Source organism: Pagrus major, chromosome 9 (assembly GCF_040436345.1).
Source record: "Pagrus major chromosome 9, Pma_NU_1.0".
Taxonomy (NCBI): domain Eukaryota; kingdom Metazoa; phylum Chordata; class Actinopteri; order Spariformes; family Sparidae; genus Pagrus; species Pagrus major.
The window spans coordinates 24,200,176-24,216,556 of record NC_133223.1 but is presented as its reverse complement, the minus strand read 5'-3'; the positions used below and the strand labels follow the sequence as shown (position 1 = coordinate 24,216,556).

The window sequence follows — 16,381 nt, the reverse complement described above, 5'->3', positions numbered from 1 at the left end:
AAAAATACACCACAGATCACTTCATTTCCTGAATCAACTGACGTTAATGCTATTCATTTCTAAAAGAAACCTACAATTAGAAAATCACAGATTGAGATTCAACAAGCTTCCAACTTCATTCAAGTTGCAAATATAACCGTAAGTCAAGGCTAATATTAACATGGTTCATTCTTAGCTAATGTTAGCTTCACAGTAAAGTAACTTCGCTAGCTAGCTGGCTAAATAAAGTCAGGCAGGAGAAGTCACTGATATATTGCATACACAGCAATCCGTTGTCCACAAAAGAGGCCCCTTAGACTCAGTTTCAGCAGTTGTACAGCAACGACCTGTTTAGACAGGCAAGTGTTAAATCAACAAAATGTAACTTCCTGGAGAAAGATAGATGATTGTTGAGTCTCATCCTCAGGTTGTCAGATACTGACGCTTTGGCTGGCCATCCGACCCGAGCTGCCAACCCAAAGCTTCAGTATTTGACGACCTGGGGATGAGATTAGACAATCAGCTATCTTTCTCCGGGAAGTTATATTTAGTTGCTTTAAAGGTTTCCTCCCCTGCCTCGTACTTTGATGGCAATGCGCTGCAAAATGCCAACGTTACAGCAGTGAACTTGCAATGTAATGTTACTTTAATGTTTCTCCATTCATTTAAAAGCATTCATGATTTGTGTAAATTTGGTGAAGAGCGCATCACGACTTGTTCAGGACTTGAAGCGCAGAGTTTAGGACTTGTGACTTGACTTGAGACTTGTTTGCGACTTGCCAAACACTGAACTCGGTCCCCCTGCTGCTTGACACTGTCCTTTGTGTCAGAAGACAGAATCAAACGGGCTACTTAATATCGCCTCCTCCCTTCTAATCCTTTTGTCTTACTGGGCTTCAATCTAATGTCAGAGACATCATCTTTTGCAAATGTTTGCTCAGCTTCATATTCATCATCACTGAACCATGTAGGGACGCAGTCATGAATGTGCTTTCAGAAATGATGTAATGCCTGAGATGTGGTCTTTTTTTAATTAATTCTGACCTGAAAAATGTGAGACGCGTTGCTTTATTACTGTCTATTATTTATCCGTTTATATATTTGACAAAGCTGGAGCCAAGAAAGGACACACTCATTTACAACACATGACTGCGTGTGCTACATCACTAGACAAATGTTTTGATGTTGGTGGGGATGTTGATCATGTTTCCCCCTCATAGCGAGCTAGCAGCTCATTCGCTCTCGAAACTTTAAAGATCCTGATTTTGTTTGGCTAACTTTTACAGTTTAACCTGCACAATATCCAAAAGCCCTGAGCGTTGACAGGCCTTTGACAATCCACTCTGTATGTAACTCACAACATTTGTCTGGGAAATGTATTAAATACTTCACACTGCAGGATATCATGTTTAGGAACGACAGCATAATTTTTCTGTTAATTTGATCGGTGCATTCTGTCGCCGCAACCTCGCTGTACATCATTTTTAGCTCACAATGAGATTCCACAGTCCTTCATCTGTCAAATCCCCTCCCCCTGTCAAGTAATCATGGGCTATACATGGCTGTTTAATATTCATAATCATGTGTCACTTTGACATTTTCAAAAGGTTCCCAATCACAGTCTCTGATGGCATCCTGTACAGGCTATGCATAACAATCTTCTCCTCTGTCATCAATAATTGTAGCTATCCTCAGACAAGTCACACAGGCGCTGATGTGTTGAGATGAATACAAGGCTGCATTATCACTGTCGAGTTCTGTTTGAATGGTAGAGCCTGGAGTCGATGTAGAAAGGGTTTTTTTTTTGTTTTTTTTTATCCTCCAGATGTTGTGTTCAGCTACAACCTGATTAAATCTGTCTGTTAAAACACAGATAAGTCGATTACAAAGAGTTGATTTTACAGTCTGTGTGAGGTGCCGCGGGGCTGAGAGGTGGGCGGCAGGTCTGCACTGTAGCAGATGGGACAACTTCCCCGCTTGACAACATGTAGCTCACATTCCTCGGATTCCTCAAGCCTCTTCTTCTTGCACAGCTCTTTGGGCCTACCTTTTTATAGCTCCGTGACGTTCAGCCTGTATGTGATTATTACCATTATCCATAAAGATCAATTTAATCCGTCCGGCCACTGATGTTAAGTTTTGAATGTGTGCTGTTATGTCCTTCTTTTTCAGCTGTTTATTTTTAGCCGAGAGGTCATATTTAAAAAAAAAAAAAAAAGCAGCTGTCAGGAATTCATAAGTACAAATTTCATCGCTCATCTGACAGAGATGGAAATGGACCGTCACCGCAGTAACAAGAGACGCTTACATTTTGTACAGAAGTGTGATCTTGTGATTATTTCCTCTGTTAGAACACATTTTATAAATGTTAAATATGGTAAATACGATAACTATTAAAGTTTAGATTGGTAAAACCAGTGCCTCCTAAGTCCAGAGCCCAATTCACTTTGTCACTCCATGTTGTCTTTCTTTACATTCAAAATGTATTTGAATCTTTCCCATCCATTTTAAAGCCTCTCCACCACTGACTTGTTATTAAAAGAAAATATACGGTAACACTTCATTTTACAAGTCTGCATATTTATTGGTATGAGTTTTTTTTTGTTTTACTGAGTTGGTGTTGTAGTTATCTTTTGTTATGTATTCGTTTAATTGTATATAAAGTATAAAAGATGTGCAATGGACTCGTGAGCAAATAATCATATCGGAGATAATGAAGGAAATATGGCAATAAAGTATTTAAAAAAGAAATTACCACAATAATTACCTCAAAATCGATTGAAAATTACCCAGAAATTATAATAATAATAATATTCGACTCTCTTCAAATGAGCAGTTAATAAATAGCTGTTCATTTCCGGGAAACTTCCAACTGGTTTTTGCTAAATTTAATCTGCGACAACTCACCTTTATCTCGACTAGTTAGAGAGAAACTAGTCAGAAGTTAAGCTAGCACTATCAGAAGATGTTAGCCATAAACTAGTTGGAAATGGTGCTGTAACAAGTCTCTTCTAGTTAGTTGCCTGGTGAGGAGAAGTTAGACGGAAACTTTAAAACGTTAAAATGGAACGATCAGCAGAAGTTGAACAAAAAAACAGTTTGAAGTTTCCTGGAAATGTACAGAGGTGGCAAAAGTACACGCATTCTTCGCTCAAGCAGAGGTACAGATACTAAAAAGGGAAAATTAAAAGTACTGATTCAACTTCTTCTGATTCAACCCTCTGAAGGAAATTTCTACTGTGCAAAGCTAACTGAACCTAACGTCACATTTATATAATTCAAAGACCATTAAACTTAAACATCAAATACTGACATTTTGGGTTGGTAAAGCATTGTAAATAATCAATAATTGATCATAAAATTTAAGGAGTAGAAAGTACAGAGCCTGATTGGGCCACACGAGTCCACAACCCTACTTAAGTCAGCCTCCCCCCTTGTCTTGTAAGATAACCCGATGAAGGTCAAAGTACCGAAACGTTGTTGTCATTAAACTTAATTGAAAATGTAGTGGACAGTGTGCAGGAGTCTTTTTCCTGATTTTGTCGGCCTTCGGTCTTCTCCTACGCACCGGTCGATCTTGAGGTGTGCAAAAGATGTATTCTGTGAAAGTGTAGGGAGTAGAATTACAAGTTGTCAGAAAAATAAAAGTACCAAGTACCTGAAAAATCTACTTAAGTAGAGTAACAAAGTCTCTGTACTTTGTTTCTTCCCACCTTTGAAAATGTATTAAAGAAATTACCAGCCATCTATTAACTTATTGTAAAATAGCTGAATATTATATTATATTATATTATGTACATTTTGAGGAAATTATTGTTGTAATATTGGGGTGACTTCAAATATGTTACTTGGTTATTACCACCTACTTGGTACATGTAAAATGAAGTGTTACCAAAAACGGCTTAAAGGTTAAAACAAGACTGGAGGCATCTTAAAGGTTGGTTTTGGGAAACGTGTCAAGTCAGAACTTCTTTGAAGAAGTATAATCATCTAGTTAGGATAAGTGAAGTGATTTTCTGTTCATTCTCCTAAATGTTTTTTAATTCTACCTCGTGAACCCAAGTTGTCCTGAAATACTAAAACATGCCGCACCAGTTTCTAGAGGACTTGAAACAACTGCGTCGCTGTGTGGGAGGAGAAAGTCCTGGGATCGAACGTAAAACGAAGTACAAAATAATGACTTACAATTAACTCCCAGCTGCTCTGTAGTTATGTGGTTTTACAGCATGCCTCAGGGTAGCGCATACGGACCCCTGAAATAACTAAAGCTGTAATTAAGGTCGCAGCGTTTTCCCTGTTTTTACCCAACCCAGACACAGGGAATACCTCGGCTCTGACATGGGCAGGAATGTTAACTGTAGTCTCTTCTGAGCACATGCTGGGAAGAACATGGATAGACATAAACACACCAGTTTGTATTAGAAATTTGATTTCTTGAAATGCTCAGGAACGCCGCTCACCTCGGCAACTGGCAGCAGATACTGATCCAGGACCTGTGCTGCAGACGGTAAACATGCTCTTCTGCTGACACCTAAAGGACAAACTGGATTCTGTAGCTGGAATACAGAAATTATTATTTTCTTATCTTTAAAGAAAATAAAGACAAGAATAAGGAAATGTTTATATTCAAATATTCTTTATTTAAAAATTACAATAATTCACAGTTCATTGGGAATTACAGCACATATTTAAATGTGATGAACATTTATTAAAACGTATTGCTTTGGTTATACTAGTACCCACATACATAAAATAATGTAAACCAACAGGTCCGAACATCAAGGGAAATTTAAAAAAGAAGCCTATGTATTTGACTGCTCTTTTAAAACAATTACTCAATTGAAAGTGAAATATACACATTTAAATTGTCAAAGGACGTGATTTTCAAGGAACAAAATACAAAGATACAGTATAGGTTTCATTTTGTCACCAAAAACAATGAAAATATCAATTGCGGTGTAAATAAAGCTAGAAAAGGCTTAAAAATAGAGTCTATAAAATATTTATACATGTACAGAGAATGTCATGAAAGCCTCTGTTAGTGCAGAAGTATCCAGAATCTGCATAATTCATCGAGAAATGACAGATAAATAAGTTATGGACAAAATACTCAGAGACTCCGCTCAGCGATGGCGGCTGTGTTAACAACACAGGGTGATTAATCTGCCACGCTCGCTTAATTTTACGATCCTCGCGTCTACAGAAGGCAATGACGACGCAGATCACCACAGTAACTTCATATTGTAATTCTCAGCCCTCCGTCTTTCACAGTGGTTTCTTGGAAGATTCAGTTTCCAATTCTGCACATTATTAGTGTCTTTAAAGAATCAAGGTGAACATTCATATTAATGTCAGCTGGAGCACTGTCGCGGTGAAAAACTGCTCTCGTGAAGAAAGAGATGCGTTTGAAAAATGAATGTACAAAAATTCGACAAGAACTGACCTCCATAGTCTTTGTTCACGTGGCAGAAACACTGTTGAGGACCACCACTGTGGATGTAGCGTTTCCACCATATACTTTGATCCAATTAAAGTTAAATAAAAGGACTTGCCTTGATTTGATGTATTTCAAAGTGATGATGAAAAGTGTCTAGTGTCAGCAGAATACATAAAAGGTCTTGTCAAAACAAATTACAGTGTATTTACCTAACATTGAACAAAAAGCATGAGTCTCACTTTATGTAATGTCATACAGTATTGTGATAAACACACTGCTGGACTTGCAGCAAAATGAAATTAAAAGCCCTGTCCTCCATCGGACATCCATATAGTTACGTTATCTTTTAATATTGCACATTATAATATACTAATAACTTTCTGGTGTCCAGTACCGCTACCTCCACCCTCGCTCAATAATATAGAAAAAGGCCTCCCACTGGACTGCACTGCAACTGGGAGAAAGCGGCCATTTCTGGAGGACAACGACAACGTTCAATAACTTACAAAATCTTTAACAATACAGTCCAAAATATTTTGGAACATCTTTAAAAGTAGAAAACCGTCTGCTTTGCTTGGTGACGTGGAAAAAATACAGAATACATTCGTCTCAATTTCTAAACTAATTAAATTCTGCTTTAAAGTACCACTTCACTTCAATGAGGACAAAATGACACACCTCTGCAATCACTTCAGACATTCACCCAGGTGATTTTTCCCCCCATTATTTATATTTGTCCTTTGCCTCCTGCATGTAAATTCTCTCGCAGCATCATACTGGAAAACACTCATCTTTATCTTAACTATGACCTTTGAAGACTAACAGAAGATACTTTCAAGAAATTGCTTTGAGGCACTAATACAAGCTGTGGATGGTTGATCACAATGTCTCCACGTTACCTTTAAAAAAATACGATTAACTGACAATCCATTCAATTCTCCCATCTATGTAGCAGCCATTCAAAACAGCTGTGCTTGTTGTAACAATACCAAAATTGATCATGAAAAACCTCCACTGTGCATCACCTGAATGGGTGAACAGCTAAACTGTGTAACATTACAAAACAGTCACCATATATAGTCAGTGTCAAGGCACAAATAGAAAGATGTGCTTTTGTAAATACTCAAAAAAATCAGTAAATCTCAAAAGCTCGATGTTTCAGTTCCCCACACAACCTGTGGAGCAATATATTAATGCATATCTATTAGAGCTTTACATTGACGCTCCATTCAACGATATCTTTGATATTATTACTAAATCAAAGGACATTCTATAAACGTGAAAGCGCTGCTGCTGGTACTACCGATCCCACTGCGAGGCAACAAACACCTGCAGCTTTTTGCCCCTCTCAACTCAAACAAAACTATAAGCAGCTATACCAGCACAGTATCTGCAATTAATATTGTACCTTACCTCCTCAACACAAACTGGTTGAAAGGAAGACATTTCTTCCAGGATGTTAAAGAACCAAACCGGATAAAATCCCAGTGAATTCTGGAATAAGAGAGTAACTCGAGCCCTGTGTCTGCTGGATGTGTAGAGAAGCCTGCCCTACGTCAAGGCTCTGTTTGATCGAGTAGCAAAAACATTTGGTTCTAGAAACTCATCTGCATGGACAAGCATTGTAAACATTTAAGAACAGGTTTCATTCGGAATGTACTGCATTCATTTTTCAAAACTAGCTAAATCAAATGACCCTTGGTGCGCAGAGAAAGATGGGGAATGTCAGGCAGGGTCACGTATGTAACCACAGCCCGAGTCGTGGACTGTCTTTAAGGGTCAACTTATAGGTGGTAAGACGAGCTCCATGTAAACACACTCAGGAGCAAGAAGTTCACCGGTGTTTTCAAGTGCTATTTCCTTGTTCTTGCTCAAACAGCAACATGGCGAGCTGGGAGCGAGAGCCGAGACCCTCCAAGTTGCTCTGAACACATCGATGATAAATGTCTTCACTGAGCCGCGGGTTGCAGGCTTGGTAGCTGTACTTCTGGTGCAACGCTGGCTCCACTGCCCTGAACACGTGCAGACCTGAATACTTTACGAACATGTCGTAGATATCCAGGGTCTCTAGGATCTCCTCATTCTCTTGGACATCTGTCACCATTCGTGTGCGTGTCGCCATGTAGTCAGAGTTGTAAAAACACGCTTCTTCAAACGCCCTGCGGTCGAAATGTCCCGCGTCCCTGATCAGATCAACTGTGACTGGGTGCTCTTGGTTGTGATACGCCACATCGGGCTTGTAGTCCTGGAAATGGACGGGGAAGAACACCTGCCAGTTATTTATGGAATTCATGCGGCATCGGTTCAGAAATTCTGAATTCATGTTTGTGTTGGCGTTAGCCAAGAAAAACAGCGTGTCGACCGGGTGCTTCTTCGAGATGATGTCCATGAATTTGATCTGTGAAGGTGTTTCCGTCTTGACACTTATCCACGGGATTTTCACTGCGGGGTATTTGCGTTCATAAGCATTTATCTGAGTCTTCACGCTGGCGAATATATCATTCTGGTTAACTTGCTGTGCCTCCACTGGGTCATAAATAAACAAGAACGTTAGGATGGCATTCTCACTGGTCTCAAAAGCATTTGAGGCAAAGACTTCCAGAAAATGGTCGACGTAGCTCCGGTCCTGCAGAGTAAGCGGTATAATGATGTGAACCCTTGTAGCTTCAGTGACATAGGGCATGGGAATAATCTCAATCCGACTCAAAGGTCGCACCAGATGAACCCGCTTGGTAATGGAACGGCTGTGACCTTTCTGGTTAACAACCTCCAGCTGAAGGTCTAAAGTGTACTCCATGCCCCTGGTGGGGTCGAAGCGCCTGTAGCCATTAATCAGCTGCTGCTTCTTCAGGTGTAGGACAGGCTTGTACTTCTTGTTCAGCTCTCCCATGGCTACGTCAATTACATCAGCCACATCCATGCGATCAATGCCGCGTAGTTCACACTTCGGAGAGCCATCGATGCATGAATAAATCTCCTCCTCTGTAAAGTATTCCCACTTCAGAACTTCAAAACGAGATTTAGGTTCAAAAGGTGGATTGATCCCCACGGGCCACTGGGCACTTCGGTTGCCCTCAAAGGCAACCACGCTCACGTTCTTTATTTCTGCCTGTGGAAACACAAGAGGCATTCTGATCCAGACAGCTGCCAACCCATCACTAAAACAACAAATACTGCAACTGAAACTGTGGTACAATAGAGGTAAGCAACTAGAGACTTCTCATTCAGGTTTCTCAGGTTTTTATGTTTGACTGAACCGTGGGAGACACTTGAAAATCAGCTTACCTGCAGCTTAGCGATCTCATCGTAAGTCTTCTGGAGTTCAATCTCAGAGAAGAATCTGTGCAGCCGGTACATCTGCTCAGGGTCAGACACTGGATGGACAGTCAGAGCATTCTTGAACTGCTCGTTCTGCTCTTTGCTCGGATCCGAGTTTTTTCCCAGCTCATAATGATGGTACTGAAGCCCCTGAGAAGAAACAGAGAGCTCTTTTCACGAGGTATCTTAAATCCAGCATGACAGAAACATGCCTAATGTTACTCCAAGTTGTCACGCTGCACTACTTCCATTTAAACAAACATTACACTATCCACGCTATGCAGGCAGCGTCTTGGGCTCATCGCCATGTTTCAACCATAATTATACAGTAAAAACTCAGATTCCTTTTGTAAGAATAGAACACTATTCCTATATAACCACAGTTTTGGTCATTTTCAGGAACTCAATTTGTTCTGGGAATAAGAGATGTTTTATCTAAATTAATTCTGCTACTTTTTCTATTACTAAATTATGATCAGGTTAAAAAGATGGGAAATTAAGGGTGAGTCCTGTACAAATGGCTGACAGTGTCACCTGAATCCCACTTAAAGACACAGTCATTTAAGCTGAAAACAGAGTAACCACCTAAGGAGCTTGAGTGATTAAAAAAAGTGAATCCAATCTGATAAAGCTATTAAAAGAACAAAGAATGGAGACACTGCTTAACTGAGCAGCGAGGACACTCAGCCAACAGCTTCCAGCTTGTAAGTGGAACACTTACTGAAGCATTGTCCATGCCTAATTGTCATCAATGTTCTCTCTTGGCACATAAATTGATGTCTGGCTCGGTGTTCAAGCTGTTTTCTTCAGCCCCACCAGGCCTTTTAACTTTTTCCCCCTGCTCCACTCCCTTATCTAGGCGGGCTCTGTTGGAGCTCTTCTGGCTCAGGGCACTTTAGTTAGCCATGTAACTCACTCTCAACTGTGTCACAAGATGGTTTCCTGCACTGGGTCACAGCCAAGGAGGAGAAAATGGAAGCACAAGCCGGTGGAATAAGTCTACGAAAAAATATTGGCCCGCACGTATATTTTATAAAGACGCTTAAGGACACTTTAACATGAATCACATTCTAACAATGTATTTTTAATCCACAAACTTTCGCAGGGACGAAGCAAACTGTGCCAAATGCAGCAACAATCACCTGAAAGGGCACTAGGGCAGATCAGGGCTCCGCAGAGCTTGTTTGACCTTAAATGCTAATGACATTACAGGAGCAGAGCATGTTGACCCACAGGGGATTTTCACACCATTGAACCTAAGCAAGGTTGAACTCAGGCTGTGCTCTGCCTGCCTCTTTACCTATTCCACGTTGCTGCTGGAGCTGTGGAAAGAAAAAATGAAAGGCTAAAGGGTATTAGCAATCTACTCTGTAATATAAATACCACCTCTGTGCTAGCATGGTAATTACAGTTTTATATAGCTGCCTGTCAGTTTTAAGTGCTGTCCCGGAGGCAAAGCATGATTTCTGCAGTGACACTTTTGTTTTTCATGTCGAGAGGGAGAAACCCCCGCTGTAACCTGTCTCACAACTGTTCTGACTGACAGCGTCCTCATTCATTTTAACTGCCGACGACCTCATTCTGTTCCCTTTAAACGTCAAACATTAGGAGGCCGGTGGACTGATTTAAAGATTAAAAATGTGTGCATTATTGAAAAGAGATGTGCGGTGTTGAATTAATACAATGTGATTAAGAATAGACTGATATGGGTTTTATAAGGGCTGATACAACTGTTAGTAATCAGGGAGACCAGTAGCCGATATTTGGAACCGATAAACATTTGCAGGAATGTAACTATGTACAAATAGAAACTATGTACATGGAATGTAACTAAGTACAATTTACTCAAATACGTACTAAGTTTTATTAAGTGCAATTTTCAGGTACTGGTGCTTTACTTCCATTTTCTGCTCCTTTCAACCCAATCGCCAGAATAAATGCTGGTGATGAACAACGCTGTGCTTGTGCTCTGGTTAGGTTTGGGCACAAAAACCACTTGGTTAAGGTTAGGAGAAGATCATGTTTTGGCTTAAAACACTTGCTTTGGTCACCACAAACACGGCTGGAGATGTTATTTGTTGCACCAAACCTTGCTGGAAATTGTCTTGAGGTCTCCTTAAAAATATTCAGTAGCTTCAAACAAATACAGAAATGCAGTCTTGAACTGCGGTCACTGGCTTGCAACCTACAAGCCGAAATGCATTGGTCTAACAACAAAGTTGTTCCATGTCCAACAAGTGTTGCTGGAGTTTTGACCTCTTTTGACGCAGCCAGAATAAAAAAGGTTAAGTTTCTGAAAATCACTTTTATGTTCATATTACATGTGTATGGGGAAGGGATTGTGGTGGAGTTACAGGCGAGAAGGCTGCCAAGCCACTGGCTGTGGTTTGAGACTTCGTTTCAACATTTCAAAGTCTGAAACCACTGGATATTTAAAGAGACCTAGGGACAGTTTCCTGCCATGTTTGTTGCAACCAAAAGAGATATTTTTGACACGCAGCGGGTCATCTCGAGCAGATATTTTAAGCCAAAACATGATCTTTTTCTGACCCTCACCAAGTGGTTTTTGTGCCTACACCGAGCCAGATTATAAGCATTGTCTAGTCACAATAGAAAATAAAAAACTTGAACCCAAAGAAACGCAAAGTTTCAACAAATCCATGGTTTTCTGGGACACACATTGACAAAATGTATTCTAGTGATTGCTCTGATCTTTATACCTCCTGTATGTATATCAGATTTCCTAATACTTACTGATCTACATTCACTCTCATGTGGTTTGTGATCATTTCTGCATGTCTTATAGTCACAGATCTTTGGTCAATTCAGATTAAACCAAGACAAGATGTGCCTCCAAATGCTTCTGAGGGTCCTGAATCAGCTGAGAGATTTCTGTTGAGGTTTGAGTGTTGTTGCGTGCAGCTAAGCAGCCATGTTTGTGGTGTTTTAGGCCAAAAGATGATCTTTTCCTAACAACGTTTTTTGTGCTTAAACCTCACCAGACCATAAGCACAGCAGATAAAATTGAAAACTAAACGGAAAGAAATGTCAAGTTTCAACATATCCGTGGTTTGCACAAACTTACATTGCAATTGGGTTGACTGACATCATAAAAGCAGTGCACTCATAAATCAGTTTATCTTTTTGGCAATCAGACAAAGAAGCACTGTGATTCAGATTCTCAGAATTGCTAAGTATCATTTCCTCCTACCTCATATTCACTGACACAGTTTGTGTTTGTGTAATCGATGATGCATCTTCCGAGCCACTCATCGGGCCTCGCGCTCAGGATGTCGTTCCGACAGTTTTCCAGGAAGGGCTGAAGTCGCAGGAGCAAGGTACGTGACAGGAGGTACCCAAAGCCTCCGTAGCAGTACTTCCCCTCCATCTCTCCGCCAATGAACTCCTCAGGACTGCCCATGTAGAGCTCTCGGTCCATGCTCAGGTGATCCACCAGGGATTTGATCCTGTCAGCTTCTGTGTAGGTGTCATCTTGGACAAAGTAAAACCAGTCGTATTCATTGATGTAATGGTCTAAAATGTATTTGATATTCTGGAACATGTTCCATATCAGTCTCTCGTCGCCGTGAGAGACGACGAACATGCCGTGAGGGACTTTGCGGTTGCGCATGCCGGTGAAGAAGACAACGGTGTCCAGGTGGTGACTAATGGTGCGATTGACAGCTACGCCCAGGGTGTTTATGGTGTTTTTGGATGTCAGGACCCCGACGAACAGACGCTCTCGCATCCCCAACTCTGTGCTTATGTATTTAGCCCTGAAAAAGACATCAAACAGCTACTGAATAAATGTTGCTTTTAATAAAACACTAAAACACTAAAAGACAACATTTTGTTGCTGAAATGTAATATTTAGCTTATCAAATGACCCTGACAATTATGGGATTAATAATGACACAAGACTGTGGTTCTGTCCACCAAACTCCATGGAAATTCGGGATGAATTTATCTGTTTGGGCATGCAGACAAACAAGAAAAACCATTAACTCTTTGGGAAAGTAAACATGCAAGAACTTGAATTATGATTCAACACTGCAACCACAACCCAACCCAACTTTAACACTATATCAACAAGACATCACAGAATGCCTTTTATTGGAGCTGTAATGATTTAAGGATTAATAGTTTTGCAGAGTGGTTCTCAAGGTTGGGGTCCTTGAGGAGGCTCAAGCAAAAAGGTTAATAATTCATTTTCACCACAATTATTTCCATAAGTAAACACAATAATGTCAATAATGCATGACTGCTTGTGGTCATGAGTTCGTACACTAAAAGCATCTGAAATCAAAATACTTTGTGTCAAACTGATCTTAAAAGGACAACACAATTTCATACTGTTTTACTGTTTATATGTGGCAGACCCTGCCACCTTTTTTAGCTTCAAACAGTGTTTTGGGGACCTTATTTTCCTCTGAGAACAGCTTGTTTGTTCAGTTACGGAGTTTGTCTTATTACCTCATTAATATTGTAAATATTAAAATTCTGAGTTTGAATTCCTTCTCCAAGACTACACAGCACCCCTTTAAAGTAAGTTGAACTTACTTGGATTTAGGACAAACAAGACATTTGAACACATCACTTTGCTCTCCGGATAGTTGTGGGGAGCTTTTCTCACGCCTTTTTGACATTCAATTAACTAAACGAGTAATAGTCAGTTAATCAAGAAACCAGAGGTCATTCATCGATAGTGAAAATTATAATTTTTTTCTGTTGAAACCTGGATGCTTGAATGCTTACAGCTCTGGCCTCAGCAGGACTCGTCCACAGGGAAAAGTCGCTTTCTCAGAATTCAACCACTTCTGGGTCTGAAGGCTAACACTGAAACAAGGTCTCTATCCAGGAAATCTTGGAAATGTCTGCCTGTTTACGAAGAAAATGTGGGGCAGAGATCCTTCAGCATTCAGAGACATGGAGGAAAATATTTAGCCAAGTTAATAATAGCTCAATGGCTTCCAGCTGAGGAAGAATTGATCAGACCGATAACATCAGGAAGAGGAGAAAATACTTAAAGGGGCGCTGTGAAGTTTCGGAGAACAAATTCAAACTCTGGATTTTTATATTTAGATAGATGTATTAATGAGGTACTCACACAAACTCTTGAGCTATTTATCTTTTCCATAACTGAACAAACAAGCTGCTCTGAGAGGGAAATAAGGTCCCAAGAACACAGTCTGAAGCTAGAAAGGTGGCAGGGTCCGCCACATATAAAGTAAAACAGTATGAAGTTGTGCTGTCCTTTAAGGTCAGTTTGTTTATTGTTTATCCATGCATGAAAACAAAGAGTTTGTTTAGGCATAATAAAAAAAAATCAGTCAATGAAGATCTTTCTATTCTTATTAAAGTTACTTCCCCCAAAAACTACACAATGCACCTTTAAAAATGAGTCATGCGTGCCACTTATAGCTGTATTTGCATCAGTCTTATTAGTTGTGTTGTCAGTGCAACAGGTGACACCTGTACACCTGGCATAAAGTGGACCAACACAGTGGTTTCTTCTTCATTTAGTGAGGACGAGCTACACTGCGGCCTGTTGTGTAATGATGAGCTGTGTGTATAAGCCGTGTGTTGTCAGCCTGTGTGTCATATGTGTTCAGTGAGGCGGGTAACAGTCACACAAAGCTCACCTGAAAACTTTCTTCGGGGCGCTCTGCTGGACTTGTTTGTACGGGACTATTCTCGGTTCAAAGTCCTCCTCGGACTCCACATCGTTGACGGTGGAGATGGAGTTGGGCTTGCGGGCTCCTTTGAGCTGTGCGTCCTGCCCCAGAGTCACATCCCCCCCGTCCTTAGCGTCCCGGTAACACGCGTCTTCCGTCCAGTTCACACTCAGCAGACTCAACGTGAACCCCAAAGAAATGCCGATCACCACCGGGCCGACCGAGCGCAGCACAGAAACAAACGCCGAGAATCTCATCTTGCGCGTCGGCTGCTACGTCCTCACGGTCGTCCCCCCACCGCGTCGCTTCACAACGCGTCCGAACAGGCTTCTGGTGCGGGGCAGCTCAACTGTACATCGAGTCTGACGCCGAGCAGCTGTATCGACATCAACTTTGAGAGAAGATGAGGTTTCTTCCTTGAAATTCACGCAGGATTCTTACGTGTCAAGTCTAGCTGCGACCTGGCTCCTCCTCCTCCTCCTCCTCCTCCTCCTCCCCCCGGCCCCGGCCAGACGATAGCATCACAGGCGGGGCTAGTTCCAGACCGTGTGAAGGAATCCAGGCTGCGCAGCGCGGAGGGATATTCACACAGACCGACGGCAGGGAAATGTGAACCGGAACGCACCCGCGGTGTGTTTACGGCAGGTGATGGCTCTACCCACACAGCTGTCACACACTGCACTGAGCTGTACCAGGAGGGCTTCTTTCTAACAGTGGGTTACATACAGCTGGTAGCATGTTCAGACTGAAAACCATAAATGTTATTAGAGCATGAAACATCTGAATCAGAATTGCTTTTATTGCCAAGTAAGTTTACACGTATGAGGAGTTTGCTGTGATCTGTAGGTGCAAAACAACAAACAATACTAAAGATACTTGAAAGAAATAATAAAAAATATAAAATTATGAATATAGTGTGACCAATTTTAAGGTAGGTGAAGACTGTCCAGGTTTATCCAGTAGTGCAAAAAGTTTGACCTGGATTGTGCGAGGTCGCAGTCGATACTGAAAAGTCACACTTAAAGGTGCACTGTGTAGTTTTGGGGAAGGAGTTTTAATAAGAAAATGCCGAAACAAACTAAATAAATAATCTTTGTTTTCATGACTGAATAAACATACAAACACAATTTCATACTGTTGTTTGTTAATATGTGGCGGACCCTGACACATTTTTAGCTTCAGACAGTGTTCTGGGGACCTTATTTTCCCCTGAGAACAGCTTGTTTATTCAATTATGGGAAAAAAAAGTCTCAGTTTGTGTTACTTTGTTAATATCATAAATAAACATAGTGCTCCTTTAAAAGTACAGGTGTTGCGGTAAAATGTTACTTTGCTAAAAATGAAAGTCACCCAAACAAGTAGTTATTATTAAAGGGTTTAATTAGAGGGAATTTCAGGAAAAATAAATTAATTTAGAGATGCACTACTTTGGCTCTGATGCAACATGTAATCTGCAAAGTTGGGAGTGAGACTCAAAAATCAACTTTTCCTACAAATAGGACTTTTAAGTAAATGAATTTAGTTACATTCTTGCATACTTGCATTCACCGAGATTGCTTTAGGTACTGTATGTCTCGGCCTGAAACATAGTCTTCCGTAGTCAGGTTGAAAAATAGGACAGCAAAAAAAAAACAGCATTTGAAAAATATAAAATAATTGTCTAATATTACTTTTTCATTTATCTGTGGTCCTGAATTTGTTTATTTTTTCTCTCCTATGTATTATTTTGCTTTTCTTGAATGTTTAAAGCTTCTTGCGCAACCCCTTTCCCATAAACTTGTGTATATGTTATTTATGTTTAACATGATTGTAGTCAATAAAGTTTGAGAGAAAAAATACTATATAGGCTGACACTTGAAATAAGCTCCATCAGTTTTTCCTTACTCAAATCAATGCTCTAAGGACAGATGGCATTGTACACTGTACAGAGTGTAAAGTCCCCTGACACGTTGTGAATTGTGATTTTAAGCTA

The 16,381-nt window shown here is 40.5% G+C and overlaps 1 protein-coding gene across 1 annotated transcript; it reads right to left on the bottom strand.

Moving 5' to 3' along the window:
• Positions 1–4,596: 4,596 nt before the first annotated feature.
• On the bottom strand, positions 4,597–14,824 carry chpfa (chondroitin polymerizing factor a). Its single transcript, XM_073473698.1, has 4 exons — positions 14,377–14,824; positions 11,946–12,510; positions 8,702–8,884; positions 4,597–8,525 (listed from the first exon to the last, which is right to left on the bottom strand). Exons 1-4 carry the CDS (start codon positions 14,664–14,666, stop codon positions 7,263–7,265), a joined length of 2,301 nt encoding a protein of 766 aa, XP_073329799.1. The 5' UTR covers positions 14,667–14,824; the 3' UTR covers positions 4,597–7,262.
• Positions 14,825–16,381: the final 1,557 nt, after the last annotated feature.

Excerpts from the sequence above, each read along its gene's own strand:
- chpfa (XM_073473698.1), bottom strand. The coding sequence starts at position 14,666 with ATGAGATTCTCGGCGTTTGTTTCTGTGCTGCGCTCGGTCGGCCCGGTG. Across the intron at positions 8,885-11,945 it reads ACTGTGTCAGTGAATATGAG|GGGCTTCAGTACCATCATTA; the intron begins GTAGGAGGAAAT and ends GTTTCTTCTCAG. Across the intron at positions 8,526-8,701 it reads ATGAGATCGCTAAGCTGCAG|GCAGAAATAAAGAACGTGAG; the intron begins GTAAGCTGATTT and ends GTGTTTCCACAG.